The 18,530-nt window shown below is 42.9% G+C and overlaps 1 protein-coding gene across 8 annotated transcripts in view; it reads right to left on the reverse strand.

Annotated features, from left to right (window-relative positions):
• SPPL2B (signal peptide peptidase like 2B) overlaps window positions 1-18,530 on the reverse strand; it is a 175,053-nt gene that overhangs the window by 133,714 nt on the left and 22,809 nt on the right. For all 8 annotated transcript variants that reach the window (XR_007771331.1, XR_007771330.1, XM_050933741.1 and 5 more), the window contains one exon: window positions 746-865. Coding sequence is in view for 6 of the 8 variants with exons in the window: in XM_050933741.1 (XP_050789698.1) it covers window positions 746-865 (120 nt within the window). In the remaining 2 variants the exon portion in view is untranslated. The remainder of the gene's footprint in view (window positions 1-745; window positions 866-18,530) is intronic.

Here is an 18,530-nt window from a genome sequence, read left to right on the forward strand (position 1 = left end):
ATATTCTACAGCATCTGAGTAGCAGGTGTACAATAAATTTTAGAGCCTCGAGCCTCTCTCAGTTCCCGCCTGCCACCCCAGAGATGCCTGGCAGTTGTGATGGTGGGGAGGAAGTTTCCACTAATCTATTCCTCCTCCAGCCTCCATTTTTGTGCTTTAATCTCAAGCATTACTCATAGCTTTTCTCAAGGACCACTGTGAAACTGACTCAATTCTCAGCCTTAAGTTGCTCATAGGTCTGAATAAAGCAGTAAAACCTGACAAGATTGATCTATTTTCACTTTACTGCACCTTAGCAGAACTATGTGACTCTGAAGAGACATTAGAATTCTTTGTCTAAACATTAGGGAGTATGATTAGTATACAGTATCTGTTTATATTCAGTTCACATAAACAAGGTTATCTTTGCAGATACAAGAACTAAACACTTTATTTGCCAGAGGCAAGTGCCATTTTTAGTTTTATTAAAGAGCTCTAGTGGTACAAAGGAAGGTTATTTTACAAGACTAGTACACTGGTTAACTTAACTTATGATTTGTTTTTGGAAAAGTGGATGGTGGCTAAATCACTGGTCTGCTAGAAATTACCTGCGGAAATATACATAAAGCAAAGAATATTTTTGAAATCAAACAAACATTCCAGCCATTGCTAGCCTGACCAGAACCAGTTGAGACTTAACAAGTTCCCTAAAATACGGGAGTCAGTGAACTATGTTCCTCTCTCATTGCTTGATTTAGGTACTTACAGCTTTTCCTAGGTCATGCGGCAAGTGGGCCCACTGAGAGTTGAAGAGGATACAGTAGTCCTTTCCTTTATGGCTCCCCTTCTCTGAAAGAACATGTACCATGCCATACTCGCAACACACCTGAAAACACAAAACATTTTGTTGGAGTTTCATTAAAAGCAATGAAATATCAAGGCCCTAAAATTGAGACACCCTCTAATGAAGTTGCTTTGTAATAATTCACAAACAAAACTAGACTTTGAATGAAAAACCCAGGTTAAAGAAGTTAAGAAATGCTGACATTAAAGAATCATCATGTTTCTCATAATTCCCCTTTTCCTTTCTAACAGATTAAGGGTAGCACAGAATAACATATACTGATTTATAACAGTAAAATATAAAATGAAGAATTATTAGCAGTAAAATTAAAAGCTTTGTTAACTACATTTTAATGATTTAAAATTATGTATAGTGACTGAGTACAGATGAGGTAACATTTATACCAGCAAGGACTTGACCTAAGTACAGGTTTTGCCAATTCTTCTTTTATATAGAATTGCTAATTTGCTTAAAATAATATTGCTGACACAACTTTGTGTTGGAAGATGTAAGTAAGGGATACACAAACATGTAATGATAAATAACCACACTCACACACATCCCTTCTGGAAAGACACAGGGATGGCTGACAAAAAAACAACACAATCGAGAAATTGCTAAACCAGCAGGAAAAATACAGAAGTTGGGCAACTGAAGTTTGCGTATGCATAATGTACAAGTTACCTAAAATCCAAGGATTGATGTGCTAAAAGCCAGTTGGATAAAAATTAAGTAATCTGTAGTGCAGAAATGTATAAAAGACCTAAGTGAACATGGGCCCAAACTGGAGAAACACTGGACCAGAAACTGAAGGACCAGACCAAGGAATCAGAGATGGTGACAACTATCATAGAAGATGGGAGAACTTGCCGGTGTCCTGGAATATGGTAAATTGAGCACATTTACCAAGTCTGTCTTGTCTGTTATTATTTGTCTGGCATAAATGTATGTCCAGACACTATAAGGGACAATAATTCTGTCTGAAATTGTACAAATAAGGAGAAAATGGATTAAGCCTAAATTGGGTGGACTTGTGACTCAGTTTCTCAGCTTTTACCTCCAGCAATTTAATTAAGGACAATGAGTATTCCTGAAGATAAAGGTAAGTTTGGGTTGTATCGAGCAGAGTAGAACGTAGACACACCACTTTTCACTTATGATGGAAAGGAACCTATCAAGCAGCAAGCTGAAGAGGTTACTTGGTTTCAATCTCTTTGATTATGGTGACGTGGAACGATCCTCTCACTTGCACTGCTCAATAAGGGCTTCTGATGTGGTTTAGCAGACTATCTAAGGCTCCTGTTAAGTCAGAAATGCAGTAAGTTCTCTCACACATCAATTACTTTCAGGTCATCATATCTATCTAGATCATACAAATACTGTACCATATAGTCACTACCTTTAACAAAAAAGTTACATTCCACAATATTCCATTATTAGGGAATTTTAAAAACAAATGTATAGAAACAGAGACATCCTAAAAATCTGTTTCACCAAATCTGCCACAGTAACAGAAACGAGAAAGATGAGAGGGTTTTTTTTTAAATTATTATTAAATAAGTACAAAATAAAAACCTCTCTCCTTTCTTGATTGGCTACCTTACACTTCAGACCTCAGCAATCCCCTTGGATACTGTTGCACACTCCAGTGTGTGACACATGCTTCAAAAATGGGTTCAATACCCAATAGCCTAAGCAGAAAGAAGAATTGGGATAGAGAAAGGAAGATGGTGGCAACTAGAAATACAAAGAAAAAGGAGGGAGCCTTGCAAAGATAGGGACTTTTTATTTTTATCTGGTTCAAATGGTTGCACAGCCAATCTGGAACTGCTTGAAAAATGTTGATTCAAATGCCATTTTATTTCAAAACCTTTGAATCTATCAGAAAGATAATTTTGTTTTATTTTTTTGTTTTGGTGAGTATGACCCTAATAGCATCCCAATGCAAAGGGCAGAGGGGATGACCGGTATCTGGTAGTGAATTTCAACTAGCCTGACCAATTCAGTGTATTCCAATTCACTAATGTCACACCACACTACTTAAAGGCGACATGTAATTTATCAATAGAAAGCTAACAACATACTGATCATTACTGTGTGAGGTGTGTATGGAGGACAGATTCAAAATTAGAAACATATTGGGAATTATTGTCTTGAAGTGTGTCTGCCAAGCAGGGCTGAAGTTATCCCACTCTAGGCAAAGGAATGCTGTTCCGCTACTTGAAGCTATTTCCAAGGTATGTTAAGAGACAATGGGAATTCAATGTACATAGAAGGTAAACAGATCCATCAAGACAACAAAAGGAGGAGATAATCATTCAGAATCAGGACAGGGGAAGGAGATAGTAGGAAACATCAATTTGCATTATAGCAAACACCAGCAGGGAAGAAATCAATATCGAACTTCCCTCACCAGGAGACTCCATTGAGCCTTCCTCACAGCTTGAATGAACTTTACTTTGGACATTGTGGAAGACCTGATGAGAGGGCTGGTCAGCCATCTTGCTGAAAGGTAGTGTGATAAGAATCTTACTTTGAAACAAGATTGTAGTTTTATTAAGATTTAGTCTCTAGAAAGCATTTTTCACTTTTATTTGCTTGTAACCATTTCTGACTCTATCCTTTAGCCATGAACTCACTTGACATCCTATTTTCTTTTATTAATAAACTTGTTTTACTTTTAATCTAAACCAAGCCAGTGCTGTGTTTGGGTGGCAGTTATAAGCTGAGCATTTTGTTTGTTTAGAGGCGCAAACTTTATTATTTCTCGAAGTGTTCCAGGAGAGGGCTGGACACTTCAGGGCAGATGGTTTGGGGGAAAATTCAGGACTGCAAATATTAGGTCACCCCTGCATAAGGCAACTGAGTGACAGAGACTAGAGTTGTGTTGTAAGCAGACTGCTGGGGTCAGAGCATTGAACCAGGACTGCATAGCACACAGACACTCAGGATACTGCATGCTTATCTGCTGGCTGTTGGTGTCCAGGTTGTAAGCCTGAGCAGCTGAGACACCCAAGGTATTTCTTACCGTCTGGACTGCACCCCAGAAGGTTTTTTATTTTATATATATATATATATATATATATATATATTATATCCAGTTTCAGTTCAAAACTACAAACCAAAAGAAGTCAATAATTCACTCAGCTGTAATTAAAACAATGAGGAGTCCTTGTGGCACCTTAGAGACTTTGCTAATCTCTAAGGTGCCACAAGGACTCGTTGTTTTTGCTGATACAGACTAACATGGCTACCACTCTGAAATCCGTTAGCTCTAATTGTAACTTTCATTTAAATGGCTTGACTTAAGAAGGCAGCTTTTAGTTGAAATGAGGAATATTTAGCTTAGAACAAAAGGACACAATCATTGAAACAAGGACACCCAAGAACTCGCTAGGAGCCAGAGGCCTTTGTTTAACTTGCACAAAATGGTTCTGCAAACTGCAGTCGCTTTCATCTTTAATAAAGACATTCTCCCAGTAGACAGGGGCGGCTCCAGCATTTTTGCCACCTCAAGTGGTGGGGAAAAAAAAACAAAAAAAAAATGATTGAGCTACTGCCGAAGTGCCGCCGAAGAAGGACCCGCTGCCGAATTGCCGCAGAAGCCTGAAGCGGGCTGATTGAGCTGCCGCCACCGACCAGGACGTGCTGCCCCAAGAATGGACGAACTGCCGCCCCTTTCCATTGGCTGCCCCAGGCACCTGCTTCCTTTGCTGGTGCCTGGAGCCGGCCCTGCCTGTAGAAATTACAGCCAGGGCTCTATGTACTTTGCATGAAGTTAGATTTAAATTCTGCAGGACGGACGTCTACAGTGGGGTGGAAAGGACTGGAAATTCTTCATTTACATTAAAAAAAGAGGGAGTTTTCTATTATTATTTGTTTTCATACAACTTAAAATCAGACCAATTGCCCCTTGTAATTCATTGACATTAAATCAGGTTTTATACTGCTTTTATTAAATTTTCCACAGGCTACAGATTTAGTATTGTTAATTCATAATTGCATCACAGAAATTGTCAGGAAGAAAATGGAGATCTTTTCAACGAGCAATGGGCTGTTGGATCTTTCAGAACCTATGGAAGCATGGGAGTATTTTGAGACAATCACATTGATGGGATGTTTTTGCTAAAATGGTCAGAAGTAAAAGAAACAATTTTGATAATTAAGTTTGAGATTTGATGTTAAAGGGAGCAAAGAAGGAAATAAAGACATTGCTGAGAACTACAAGATTTCTCTGATCCAGTCTCCACTGCAGAGGATGTTTGGGGAAATACCTATTGTTGTGATTATTGGAACTACAAAAAGTTACCTAAGCTCAGTTGTAAAAAGTATGTGAAAGTTCTTGAGCTGTTAAAATAATCATGAAAAAATAGGTCAAATTGTATACAACAATGAATGGTTATTACAGGTACAAGAAAACCAGACCGAGAAACTGTATTAGTCCATACAAAATGGCCTACTGATACAAATCAAGGACTGTGGTGAGATCATACTTGGTAAACAAGAAAATGGGGGCGCAAAGTTACCTTTGCCAAGCCTGGCCTTATGAAAATAGATTAAATTGGTGGACAAAATACTGAGGATAAAATATGCCACCCACTTTTATTCCTTTTTGGGGTTCTTAAAAAAAGACTGGGAGAGGGCGGAAGAATTATCTTCCCTCAGCTCATCCCGACCTGCCAGAACTGCAACTCATTTTGATGCATCTAAAGGACTTTCTTCCTGACGAGAAGATCAGCTGGCCCTGCTCTTCTTTAAGGAACTTTGTTTTCACCTGTGAGTGCTGAAAGTCATCATATTATCACGACATCCAGTCATCAGCCTACCAGTGGGGACACCTAATTACCAATACCACAAAGGCACAAAAGAGTCTGTATTTTATTCCCTTCCCTTGTGTTCTTTTCCATCCCACTATTTCTTTCCTCCTATCCTATCTCTCTCTCTTAGCCTTTCAGGGAATCGTGAAGTCATACTGCATTCATCCAAACCTGCCTTGTCTAGGAAGAATGCATCCAACCAGATGATACCTTGACCAGAGAGACAAGGTGTACCCCTAGGGTGATTCTGCACTGATGTGTGAGCACAGAATTCATATGGCCCACCTTTCCCTCCCTCCCCCCCCCATACAGAAAAATGGGAGGAAAAAAAAAAATCTTCCTGGGGACACACGCTTCTTCCCCGGCAACAGGTCAAATGAGGGATGGGGGCTAGGCATGCGTGCCTGCGTGATCATCCCTGGACGGGTGGGGGGGTGGGCAGGGCTGAGCGTACATGCAAGCCAGTGACTCACTCCTGGGGGGATTCTGCTGGACTGCGCACCCACAGCAGAAAATGTGCCCCCCCTCCCCATTCCTGCTTTTCCCTGCAGAAAATGGCAGGGAAACCATGGGGTGGGGGGGGGGGAGAAGAGGAGAGGGGCACAACCATGTGTGCAGTTTTTGGGGGGGGTTGCCCCCCAAACAGAGGCAAGGCATGGATGGCCACATGGGGTTACATGCCACTGCCCAACTCCTTTCTCATTTCCGCAAATGCAGAGCTGCCCTGCTCGGAGGCTGCGTCTCATCTTGGGCTCCGCTGACTCTGCAGCTGAACACAGCCTCCTGGATCCTAGTGCCAGTTGTGTTCCCCTTCTATATTCTGGGACCCTTAATCTTAGCAAGTTACAATCTGTGGCTAAGCAGTTTTCTTACTCACATCTAGCTACCAGCATCTCCAGCCCTCCAGGCCAGGGGACCAACATTCACAGAATCAAAGGAGACCATTCCCTTTGTTTCGTAAGTGATAGGTAACTAAAATGCCTTGTTGGTGCCCTTATATTACTGAAAGTCTATTGTCTCTGCCTCAAGAGGCAGGAGCGATTCCTGAGATGCAGACTCTGTTCTCTGGTATGTTTATTAAGCTGCTGCTTATTAGCTTAATAACTTTATTTACTTAATACGTGAAGTTATTTTCAGTGTCCTCTGCCAGTAATCAAACTGGTTAGAGAGGTAATACACATTCCCTTGTCTAGGGCAGGCTGGCTTTATGCACTGCCTCACCAACACATTTTAAGAAGGTATCTATAATTCTTGGTGCACAAGCGTACATACATCACCCAATGATTTTCAGGAGGTGTGTGTCAGCAGTTTATATACAGTACCTTACATGACACCTTTTAGATACATATTATGACAACAGTATGTTGGGGAAAACAAATGTGTCTTGCCTGATATGATTTATAGTATGGTGGGCCAGTCAGCATTGAGAGGCACCCAGGATCACAGGTTCTAAATTAATGACATCAACTCAGCAATGGGGCTTGAGCATTACTGTAGACAATTCAGTATAGACCACTGCTCAATGCGCAGCGGTGGTCAAAAAAAAAAAAAAAAAGTTATTAGGATGAATAAGGAATAGGATAGAGAATATTACAGAAAAGATTATAATGCCACTACAAAAATCAATGATATGGCCTCATCTGGAATACTGTGTGCTGTACTAGTCACTCTGTTTCAAAAAGAATATTGTAGAATTAGAGAGGTTTCAGACAAGGATGATGAAGGGCATGGAAAAATCTCTCATGAGGGACAGATTCAAAGGACTGGAACCGAAAGGAGACAAATAAAAGGGGACATAATAAAAGTATATGAAATAATGAATGGCTTAGAGAAAGTAGATTAGGAGCTTCTCTGTTCTCCCCATCTCATAATACAAGAAACAAGGGAACATTCAATAAAATTAAAAGGTGGCAAATTCATAACTTATGAAAGGAAATACTTTTTCACACAGCCCAGAGTTAGATTGTGAAACTCACTGCCACAAGAAGTTGTTGAGGCCAAGAATTTAGCAAGATTCCAAAAAGGATTTGATATTTAAGGATAACAAGAATATATCCCAAGTTATCAAAAGTAATGTTAACAAAAATTCTGGAAGGGATATAAATCCTTATTTTTCAGGTCTTAAAACAATCTAGGTTTCATCCTGATCTCTAATAGTTAAGGTGGGAGGAAGATTATCCCACATTTCTTACACCTTCCTCTGAAGCATCTGGTGCTTGTCACTGTCAGAGGCAGGATAACTGGACTAGATGGACTTCAGATATGGCATATTCAATGTTGCTAAATGGCCAAGTTCAGAGAAAACGTCCCAATGAGATTAACTGGGAGTGCACTGGCCTAAAAGCAATAGTTACAGAATGTAACTAGTAAGTCCGCAGACAAAGAAAACTTTAACCTTAAATATGAACCAAGAGAACTTGCCCCCCCATTTTTTATTTTTTATTTTTTTTTTAGAATGCTTAGTTTCTGAAGCATAATTGTGTGCATTTGACAAATTCTACACCTTGACTACAGGCCCCCATATGCAATGCTCAGTCTTGAGCCAAATGACCAGGAGCATTGCATGCTCAGATCTGTGACTCGACCTGTGCAATAAAAAGAACAGTTTTAATTGCATTCACCCAACCACCTCACTCAAAACTCTCTTTAAACACCTCCTTTAAACTCTCTTCTGTGAAGCCCTTCCAGAAAAGCTGTCTAAAAAACTTGCCTGTCATTCCCCACAACAGAAGTTATTACAATAAAATATATTAACTCACGCACCTTATCCTTCTAAAAATATGGTTTACAATGCACAAAATGAAGACTTCAAGCACTGTTTATAACATGGTCTTTCACCTGGCCATCTAGTGACTTGTGAGCATGTGGTCTACTGCATTCTGAATGTCAGCTCTTTGGGACAGGGACTGTGTCTTTTCTGAAAAGACTATCACCCAGGTTACAATGAAAAGCTCCCCACAGGCAATATGAACAAAAAACAGGTATTGTAAAATAGTTTAAAAGAAGTTTAGAGCAAGAATGGCAAAACTGTGGCGCATCAGCCACATGTGGCACTTCTACCATTAAAGTGCATCTCGTAGAGCCCCCCACGCCCTCCCCATTCTCCACCTACCATGTGTGGGGAGGGCAGGAGCTCAGGATCTCTGCCTTGCAGCAGGGTGGTGAGGTAGGCGCTTCTGTCCAGTGGGATAGGAGGATCTCAGGGCTTCAGCCGCATGAGACAAACCTGCTAGGGCTTGGCATTTCAGCAGGAGTGGGACTGAAGCCCTGAGCCCCGGCAGGAGCCTCCCACAGAGCTGAAGCCCCGAGCCCCAGCAGGTGCACCCTGGCTCTCAAGCTTCTGAAGACTGTCATATATAGCTCAGAGGATCAGTAAGTTTGGCCACCTCTGGTTTGGAGCAAGACCCAAATGCTGGTTTACATGTTAGCAAACAATGACACTAACTCTTAAGGACTCATGATATACTTCGTTTCACTAATTTTCTTGAACTGTACAACAATGTTCTCTCTAATTTTTTTCATCCATGTGCAGAATTAATTTTGTTATGTGCACCAATATCAAGAAGTGTGTGGATGGGTGCCACCAGAAGAAACAAAAAACCTAGCTATAATATATATATTTTTAAAAGTTACCATAGGGATAATTACTCCAGCAAGGACAGGTTAGGCATTTTAGAACTCACTACTCAAAGAATTAAAATTAAGCATAAGAGAGAAATATAATTATGAAATGTACAGAGTAGTTAAAAAACTAAAATAATAGCACTTTGGAAGAATAAAATTATAGATAATATATGTGCATTGTAGGAAGTACCAAGAAGTAACACCACCACCACGAGAGAGAGAGAGTGTGTGTCTGAGAGACCTTGCGCTGTCTCTAAGCACAGCGGCACTCACCAGAAGGCTCGTTCAGATGGCAGTAGCTGCCAGCAGCTCCGTCCTGTTCCTGAGCCTTGTCTCTCCTCCCCCGCTCCGCGAAGATGGGGTACAGGTGAAATGGAGAGGAACACCCTGACATCAGGGCCCCCAACCTCCACTCTGCACAGCAAGCAGGAAGGTCCCGGAAGCAGCTGGCCAGGGTCTTCAAGGCAGAAGGAACATGTCTGCAGAGCAGCGTGGGAGGAGGGGGGCGGCCAGGAGGTGGAACCTGAACACACACCACCAAATGTGCGCAGCTCTGCTAATCAAGTGTGTGGCACTAGACTGACTCTTGGGTGGCCGCGTAGCCACGCACCTCACAGGGAACACAGCTGTTCAGTATTGAAACTTTAAAAAGCCAACACAAGCATGAACAAAAATACAGTCAAGCAAAGATGGATATGCAAGAGAAAGAAAAGAGTAGGATAGGTTCTGCTATTTGGCTCTCCACTATATGAAAGCACAGCATTTGTTATCCATCTGATTACTGACATATACCCTTCTCCAGATGACTAGAGGATAACTAATGTGATGCCAATTTTTTAAAAAAGAGGCTCCAGAAGCGATTCTTGCCAGTTAGCCTAACTTCAGACACATAGATTACCATGATTTGTTGAGGAAGAGTCAAAATCATTTTTGTAAAGAGAAATCATGCCTCGCCAATTTACTAGAATTCTTTGAGGGAGTCAACAAACATGTGGACAAGGATGATCCAGTGGATATAGTGTACTATGATTTTCAGAAAGCTTTTGACAAGGCTCTTAAGCAAAGTAAACTGTCATGGAATAAGAGGGAAGGTCCTCTCATGGATCAGTAACTGGTTAAAAGATAGGAAAACAGTTGGAATAAATGGCCAGTTTTCAGGCCAGAGAGAGGTAAATAGTGATGTCCCGCCCAGGTTTTGTATTCGGACCAGTACTGTTCCAACATATTCATAATTTTATCTGGAAAAAGCGTGTGAAGTGGCAAAATTTGCAGATGATACAAAACTACTCAAGACAGTTAAGTCCAAAAGTTAAAAAGGGAAGAGTTACAAAGGGATTTCACAAAACTGAGTCATTAGGTAAGAAAATGGCAGATGAAATTCAATGCTGATAAATGCAAAGGAATGCACATTGAAAAACAATCCCACTGTACATATAAAATGATGAGGTCTCAATTAGTTGTTACCACTCAAGAGAAGATTTTGTTTTCAGAGAACAATGACGCCATCTACTCAATACGCAGCAGCAGGCAAAAAAGCGAACAGAATGCTGGGTATAATTAAGAAAGGGATAAGATAGAAAATATCATATTGCCTCTAGATAAATCCATGGTACGCCCACATCTTGAATACTGCATGCAGATCTGGTCACCTCATCTCAAAAAAGATATATTGAAATTGGAAAAGAGGTTCAGAAAAGGGCAACAAAAAATGATCAGGAGTATGAAACAGCTTCCATAATAGGAGAAATTAAAAAGACTGGGACTTTTCAGCTTGGAAAAGAGATGACTAAGGAGAGATATGATAGCGGTCTATAAAATCATTACTGGTGTGGAGAAAGTAAATAAAGAAGTGTTATTTATACCTTCTCATAACACAAGAACTAGGGATCACCAAATGAAATTCATAGGCAGCAGTTTTAAAACAAGCAAACAAACAAAAAGTATTTCTTCACACAACAGTCAACTTGTGGAACTCTTTGCCAGATGATGTTGTGAAGGCCAAGGTTATAACACAAAAAAAAAAATTACATAAATTCATGGAGGATAGATCCATCAATGGCTATTAGCCAGGATTGGATGGGATGGTGTCCCTAGCCTCTGTTTGCCAGAAGATGGGAATGGGTATCAGGGAATGGATCACTTGATGATTACCTGTTCTGTTCATTCCCTCTGAAGCCACTGTTGGAAGACAGGATACTGGGCTAGATGGACCTTTGGTCTGACCCAGTATGGCCATTCTTATGTTCAAACCTCTACACTCCTTCCTCCAAACAAACAAACAAACAAACAATATTTAAGTAGTCTTTCTTATGTCAGCATTTGAACTGGCCACTTTTTACAAGTGCATTTTAAGCCTTTATGAAACATCATGAAGCTTCCATGATAACACTAGACTTCCCTAGACCCCTCCATTTGAAGAATTCAAAGTTCTTTACTACTATTAAGTCTCACAATACCCCTATGAGGCAGGTATTATTTTTGTGGTTTCTCTATCTGAAGAACAGCAGTAACCTTCCACTCGTAGTGACTCCTAATATTTTGAGGGAGTGAAGTTTATGGTAGTTGCAAATTGTATTTATAATTAGACCTCTTTGAGCAAACCGGTCAAGATAGACTCATACAAGCTACTGGGAAAGAAGTTCAGTGTGTATATATATCTATATATATATCTATATATATATATATATCTCAAATGCTCCTTATGCGTAAGGTTCAGAGAGCATTCATTAGTCCAATAATGCTGGGTGTTCGATAAGGAAACGTTTAGCAATACCAGACACTACTGAATATTGACCAGTTTACTGGTCTCCTCACACCACTACTTTTCCCAGGGCATTTGCTTGCTGTTATAACAGCCAGTGACTGAGTTTTCATGGACTGAAAGTCAGTTGTCAATTCACACAAAATTACTACTATTAATATGAGCATTGAGTTTGCAGATAATGACCCAAACAAGAATCTTGCGCTCTGATACAATCTGGACTAATGATCAACTGACCAGCTTAGAGATGTAAATAACCGTGCATTTCAGCAAATCACAGGGGTGACACCTGTTCATCATCAGCTACACTGTTAGTCTGCAAATAATAAATTTCAGCCATTGCTCTGCCCCATCACCACAGGCCATCATGCTGAACGCAGACTGCTGCTCTTCTCTTGTCTGGATTAATTTCTAATGACTTTGTCTCCACTAGTCTGCCTCCTTTCTTCTGGAAGTCCAAAAGCCTTTCACATCCACTCTGGAAAGCGTTGAGCTTTACAATTCCCTACTCTTCCCACCATACAGTGCAGTTTTCACACTTATCCTCTCACTTCAAAATGTCCTCCATCCACCAGGTTATCACAACTACCAATTGTACCTTCTCCTACTCGCAACCTCCAACAGTCTTTCCTCCGACATCCTCCAAGATGACAGTGTCTTCATCCTAATGCCTCCTTTTTCCTAGACCCTAGATCAGCCCAGCTCATGATGTTTTCCTCCTCTAGAGTCAAATATCATTATCATTAACATAATCAGCAGTGATGCCATATGGTACACTAAGCCAAAAGTCTAGAAATCCATCCTTGATTTCAACACCCCAACAACCAAATATTTACCCTATCCTTTCATAGTATAAACCAGGGGTCTTAAACACACGGCCCACAGGGTTATTTTCTGCAGTTCCCTCGGCCTATCCCAGCATTTACCTAGAGTGGCTCTGGCCCGGTGCGCACCAGGGGGGCAGGGTAGGGGAAGAGAGGCGCTGAGGTGTGTGTTGCTGATGCTTCAGGCACCTCCCCCAGCAGCTCCCATTGGCTGCAGTTCCCCGTTCCCGACCAACGGGAGATGCTGGGAGCGGTGCCTGAAGTAACAGCAACATACACCCCTGTGCCCTTGCTCACCCACGTTCCAGTCGCTTCCCAGAGCGGGGACGGGGCAGGACAGGCAGGCAGGGAGCCTGCCTTGTCTCTGGTGTGTGCCAGGCCAGAGCCCACCCCCGAACCCCTCCTGCAGTTGAATCCCCTGCCCTGAGACCCTTCCTGCACCCTGCACCCCGACCCCCTGCCACACTCCTCCTGCATCCCAACCCACTTCCGAGCCCGATGCTGCACCCCGATCCCCTGCCGACCCCCCACCGCACCCTTTACCCCTCCTGCACCACACCCCAACCCACTGCCCTGAGCCCCCTGCTGCAGCCCTCCTGCACCTCGATCCCCTGCCCTGACACCCTTCCACACCCCCATCCCTCCTGAACCCCACACCCCAATTCCCTGCCACACACCTCCTGCCCCCCTAGAGGCAGGGAGAGGGTGGAGTTGGGGTAGGGATTTCGGGGAAGGGGTTGGAACTGGGGCAGGGAAGGGGTGGGGCCTCATGGAAGGGGTGGAGTGGGGGCGGGGCAGAGGGCAGTCGGGGGGAGGCATCAGTAATGCGGCCCTCAGGCCAATGTACTAGTCCTCATGTGGCCCTCGTGGTCATTTGAGTTTGAGAGTTCTGGTGTATACCTTCCATTTGAGGAGAAGAAACTCAAGACAGAATTAAGCCAAGAAACCACCAGCAGCCACATTATATATCATTTTGTGCATACTGAGCCCTAATAGTTTTCACTTATTTTACTCAGCTCAGGCTATAGATTTCTATGGAGCTTTGCAGGTACTGGGATAGAGCCTTGGAGCTTTCTGTTGGACATTATGCACCCGCTGTGTTCATGATTATCTACATAACAACCTGTAGCTACATCAGGTTCTTAGTTATGCTGAACAACAATAACCATGTAACCATGGCAACCTTTTCACTTTAAGTGCAGAGTATAAATCTTTGCATCATTTCAGGGACAGCTAGGAGTGCTACATGTCACACCTTTAGTTGATAGTAGAACCTCAGAGTTACGAACAGCTCAGGGAAAGGAGGTTGTTTGCAATTCTGAACTAGGGCTGTTGATTAATCACAGTTAACTCACGTGATTAACAAAAAATTAATCATGATTAAAAAAATTAATTAAAATTAATCGAAGCTTTAACCATACTGTTAAACAATATAATAAATGTCAATTGGTATTCAATCTTTTGGATGCTTTTCTACATTTTCAAATATATTGATTTCAAATTATAACAGAATACAAAGTGTACAGTGCTCATTTTATATTATTTTTTATTACAAATATCTGCACTGTAAAATGATAAACAAAAGAAACAGTATTTTTCAATTCACCTCATACAAGGGCTGGGACAGAGGGGTTGGGGTGCAGGCTGTGGGAGGGATTTGGGTGTGGGGAGGGGAAGAGACAGGGCTGGGGGTTGAGGTGCTGGCTCCAGGAGCAGGTTTAGGGCTGGGGTGGGGGGGGGGTTGTGGCACAGGAAGGAGTTAGGAGTGTGGGCTCTGGGCATTGCTTACCTAAGCAGCTCCCCAGAAACTAGGCTGCAGGGACACATCGCCGCTTCCGGGGAGCTGCGCGGAGCCAGATAGGGAGCCTGCCAGCCCTGCTTCACCGCCATCTGGACTTTTAACAGCCTAGTCAGCGGCAGTGACCGGAGCCATCAGGATCCCTTTTTGATCAGGTGTTCCGGTCAAAAAACAGATACCCGGCAATCCTATGTGACAGCTGTAGCAGCACTGGAGCCAGCAAACAGAGCTGTAAACAGGGGAGTTTGAGTGGGAGTTTGCAGGGAAGACTAGAAGAAGCAGGCAGAGGAATAGACAGGTTAGTGAAGGGAGTGTGTGGTGTCCTGGCAGTGTTCTGGTGCTCGTTGGGGGTTTGTTTCGCTGTGGCTTGTGGTGTTTTGGTTTGGTTTGTTTTTCACGGACTAACACGGCTTAGGTGGGAAGGCTATGAGTGAGGCAGCAGTGGTGGTGAGCCAACCAGTGGAAGACACAATGAAGATGACTGGATGTGGAAGCTGTGGTCTGTACGTGATCCTGGAGGGGGTACTGAAAAAAAGAGTTTCGTCTGCATGAAGTGCAGATAGAGCTGATGGAAGAAAACATCTGAGGACTGGAGATGCAGGTGGAAACTCTGAGTTTAGAAGTGGGTTCGAGCAGATGATGGAGCAAAGACATGAGGAGGCTGAAGGGAAAAGGGAAAAGCTCAGACTTGCAGAGGGAAGCAGGACCAAAGAACTCTGAGGGAACACTGCTTGGTGAAGACAGTGGAAGCATGTGATTAAGAGAACCAGGCAGAGGAAAAGACAGGCTAGTGAGGGAGAAAGAGCTCAGGAACAGGTTTGTGGAGTTGGAAAATGAAGAAGGGGCACAGCAGGTGGTCACTGAAGGTGAGAGGACAAGGAAGAAGAGAAGAGCAATATGTCCTATAGGAAGAGGGGAAGAGTCAATGGAGATAATACCGAATATGAGCCCCAGGAGGATATAGAAGGGTTGCAGTGGATTGCAAGGGAGAACAGTAATCAAGAGGACTTGCAGCCAGAGGGAACAGGAGATAGACTGGAGAATGACACCATCTCCAGGAAAAGGCAGGTCTACGTGACTGGGGACTCCTTACTGAGAAGTATAGACAGGCCTGTAACCAGAGCTGGTCCAGAGAACAGAAGGGTGTGCTGTCTGCCGAGTACGAAGATATGGGATATAGACCTGAGTCTGAAGAAGATCCTAATGGGAGCAGGAAAGAATACACTGATGGTCTTTCATGTGGGAACAAATGATACGGCTAGATTCTCACTGGAACAAATCAAGGGAGACTATGCCAGGCTCAGTGGGATTCTGCCTGTTCCTGGAGAAGGGAAAAAGTGTGACAAGATCATGATGCTCAACAGATGCTCAGGCAGTGGTGCTATAAGGAGGGCTTTGGGATATATGGCAACTGGGAGGCATTCATGGATAGAGGACTATTCTCTTGGGATGGACTTCACCTGAGTAGGGCGGAAAATAGACTTCTAGGATGGAGGCTGGCACAACTGATTAAGAGAGCTTTAAACTAGGAATATGGGGAGATGGTTGGATGACATCCAGGTAATCTCCATGCCGGATTTCAACATTGAGAGGGAAGAAAATGAAGTAAGAAAGGATAGAGTCGTGGGTAGGAGAATGGACATAAGGAGAAAGGGTAGTGTAGACACCAATCTAATAGGAGATACTGGAAGTAGAAGGTCAATGCCTACTCTGGTAAAGAATATCTATATCCTAACACTCGGGAGCTAAAAAATCTTACCGCGTTCTAGGTGAAACCACGTTATATCGAACTTGATTTGATCTGCTGGAGTGCGCAGACGCCTCCCCTTCCCCCATTGGAGCACTGCTTTACCGCATTATATCCGAATTCATGTTATATCAGGTGGCATTGTATCCAGGTTGAGGTGTATGTCTTTTGCCTCCACTGCTCCCCTTGGAACCAGAACTTCACTCCTCTGATGATTAGAAACCTTCGTCTAATTTCAAGTCTAAACTTCCTGATGGCCAGTTTATATCCATTTGTTCCTGTGTCCACACTGGTACTGAGCTTAAATAATTCCTCTTTTTCCCTGATATTTATCCCTCCGATGTATTACAGAGAGCAATCATATCTCTATACTGGGTCCCCTGGGAGAATAACATGATGGGGAAAGGAGACCAGGAGAGCTGCCTGTATTTTAAAGATCCCTTATTGAGGTTTCAGGAACAAACCATCCCAGTGTATAGTAAGAATAATAAATATGGCAGGTGACCAGCTTGGCTTAACAGTGAAATCCTTGCCAATCTTAAACACAAAAAAGAAGCTTACAAGAAGTGGAAGATTGGACAAATGACCAGGAAGGAGTATAAAAATATTGCTCAGGCATGCAGGAGTGAAATCAGGAAGGTCAAATCACACTTGGAGTTGCAGCTAGCAAGAGATATTTAGAGTAACAAGAAGGGTTTCTTCAGGTATGCTAGCAACAAGACGACAGCCAAGGAAACCCCTTCCTGAATGAGGGAGGCAGCCTAGTGACAGAGGATGTTGGAAAAGCTCATCTATTCAATGCTTCTTTTGCCCCAGTCTTCATGAACAAGGTCAATTCCCAGACTACTGCACTGGGCAGCACAGCATGGGAAGCAGGTGACCAGCCCTCTATGGAGAAAGAAGTGGTTCGGGACTATTAAGAAAAGCTGGATGAGCACAAGTCCATGGGGTCGGATGAGCTGTATCCGAGGGTGCTAAAGGAGTTGGAGGATGTGATTGAAGAGCCATTGGCCATTTGAAAATTCTTGGTGATCCGAGGAGGTCCCGGATGACTGGAAAAAAGCTAATGTAATATGCCCATTTTTTAAAAAGGGAAGAAGGAGAATCAGAGGAACTACAGGCCAGTCAGTCTCACCTCAGTCCCTGGAGCAGGTCCTCAAGGAATGAATCCTGAAGCACTTAGAGGAGAGGAAAGTGATCTGGAACAGTCAGCATGGATTCAGTAAGGGCATGTCATGCCTGACTAACCTAATTTCCTGCGATGAGATAACTGGCTCTGTGGATGAGGGGAAAGCAGTGGATATGTTATTCCTTGACTTTAGCAAAGCTTTTGATACAGTTTCCCACAGTATTCTTGACAGCAAGTTAAAGAAGTCTAGGCTGGATGAATGGACAAAAAGCTGGCTAGATTTTTGGGCTCAACAGGTAGCGATCAATGGCTCCATGTCTAGTTGGTAGCCGGTATCAAGTGGAGTGCCCCAAGGGTCGGTATTGTGTGCAGCTCTGGTCTCCCATGTTTAGGAAGGATAAGGATAAATTCAAACTGGAACAGGTACAGAGAAAGGCTACTAGGATGATCTGAGGAATGGAAAACCTGTCTTATGAAAAGAGATTCAAAGAGCTTGGCTTGTATAGCCTAACCAAATGAAGGCCGAGGTGAGATATAGAATGTGAGGGTTAGAAGGGACCTCAGGAGGTCATCTAGTCCAATCCCCTGCTCAAAGCAGGACCAATCCCCAACTAAATCATCCCAGCCAGGGCATTGTCAAGCCTAACCTTAAAAACCTCTAAGGAAGGCGTTTCCACCACCTCCCTAGTTAACCCATTCCACTGCTTCACCACCCTCCTAGTGAAAAAGTTTTCCTAATATCCAAACTAAACCTCCCCCATTACAACTTGAGACGATTACTCCTTGTTCTGTCATCTGCTACCACTGAGAACAGTCTAGATCCATCCTCTTTGGAACCCCCTTTCAGGTAGTTGAAAGCAGCTATCAAATCCCTCCTCATTCTTCTCTTCCGCAGACTAAACAATCCTAGTTCCCTCAGCCTCTCCTCATAAGTCATGTGCTCCAGCCCCCTAATCATTTTTGTTGCCCTCCGCTGGACTCTTTCCAATTTGTCTACATCCTTCTTG

This window comes from Gopherus flavomarginatus, chromosome 24 (genome assembly GCF_025201925.1).
Source record: "Gopherus flavomarginatus isolate rGopFla2 chromosome 24, rGopFla2.mat.asm, whole genome shotgun sequence".
In the NCBI taxonomy this organism is placed as follows: domain Eukaryota; kingdom Metazoa; phylum Chordata; order Testudines; family Testudinidae; genus Gopherus; species Gopherus flavomarginatus.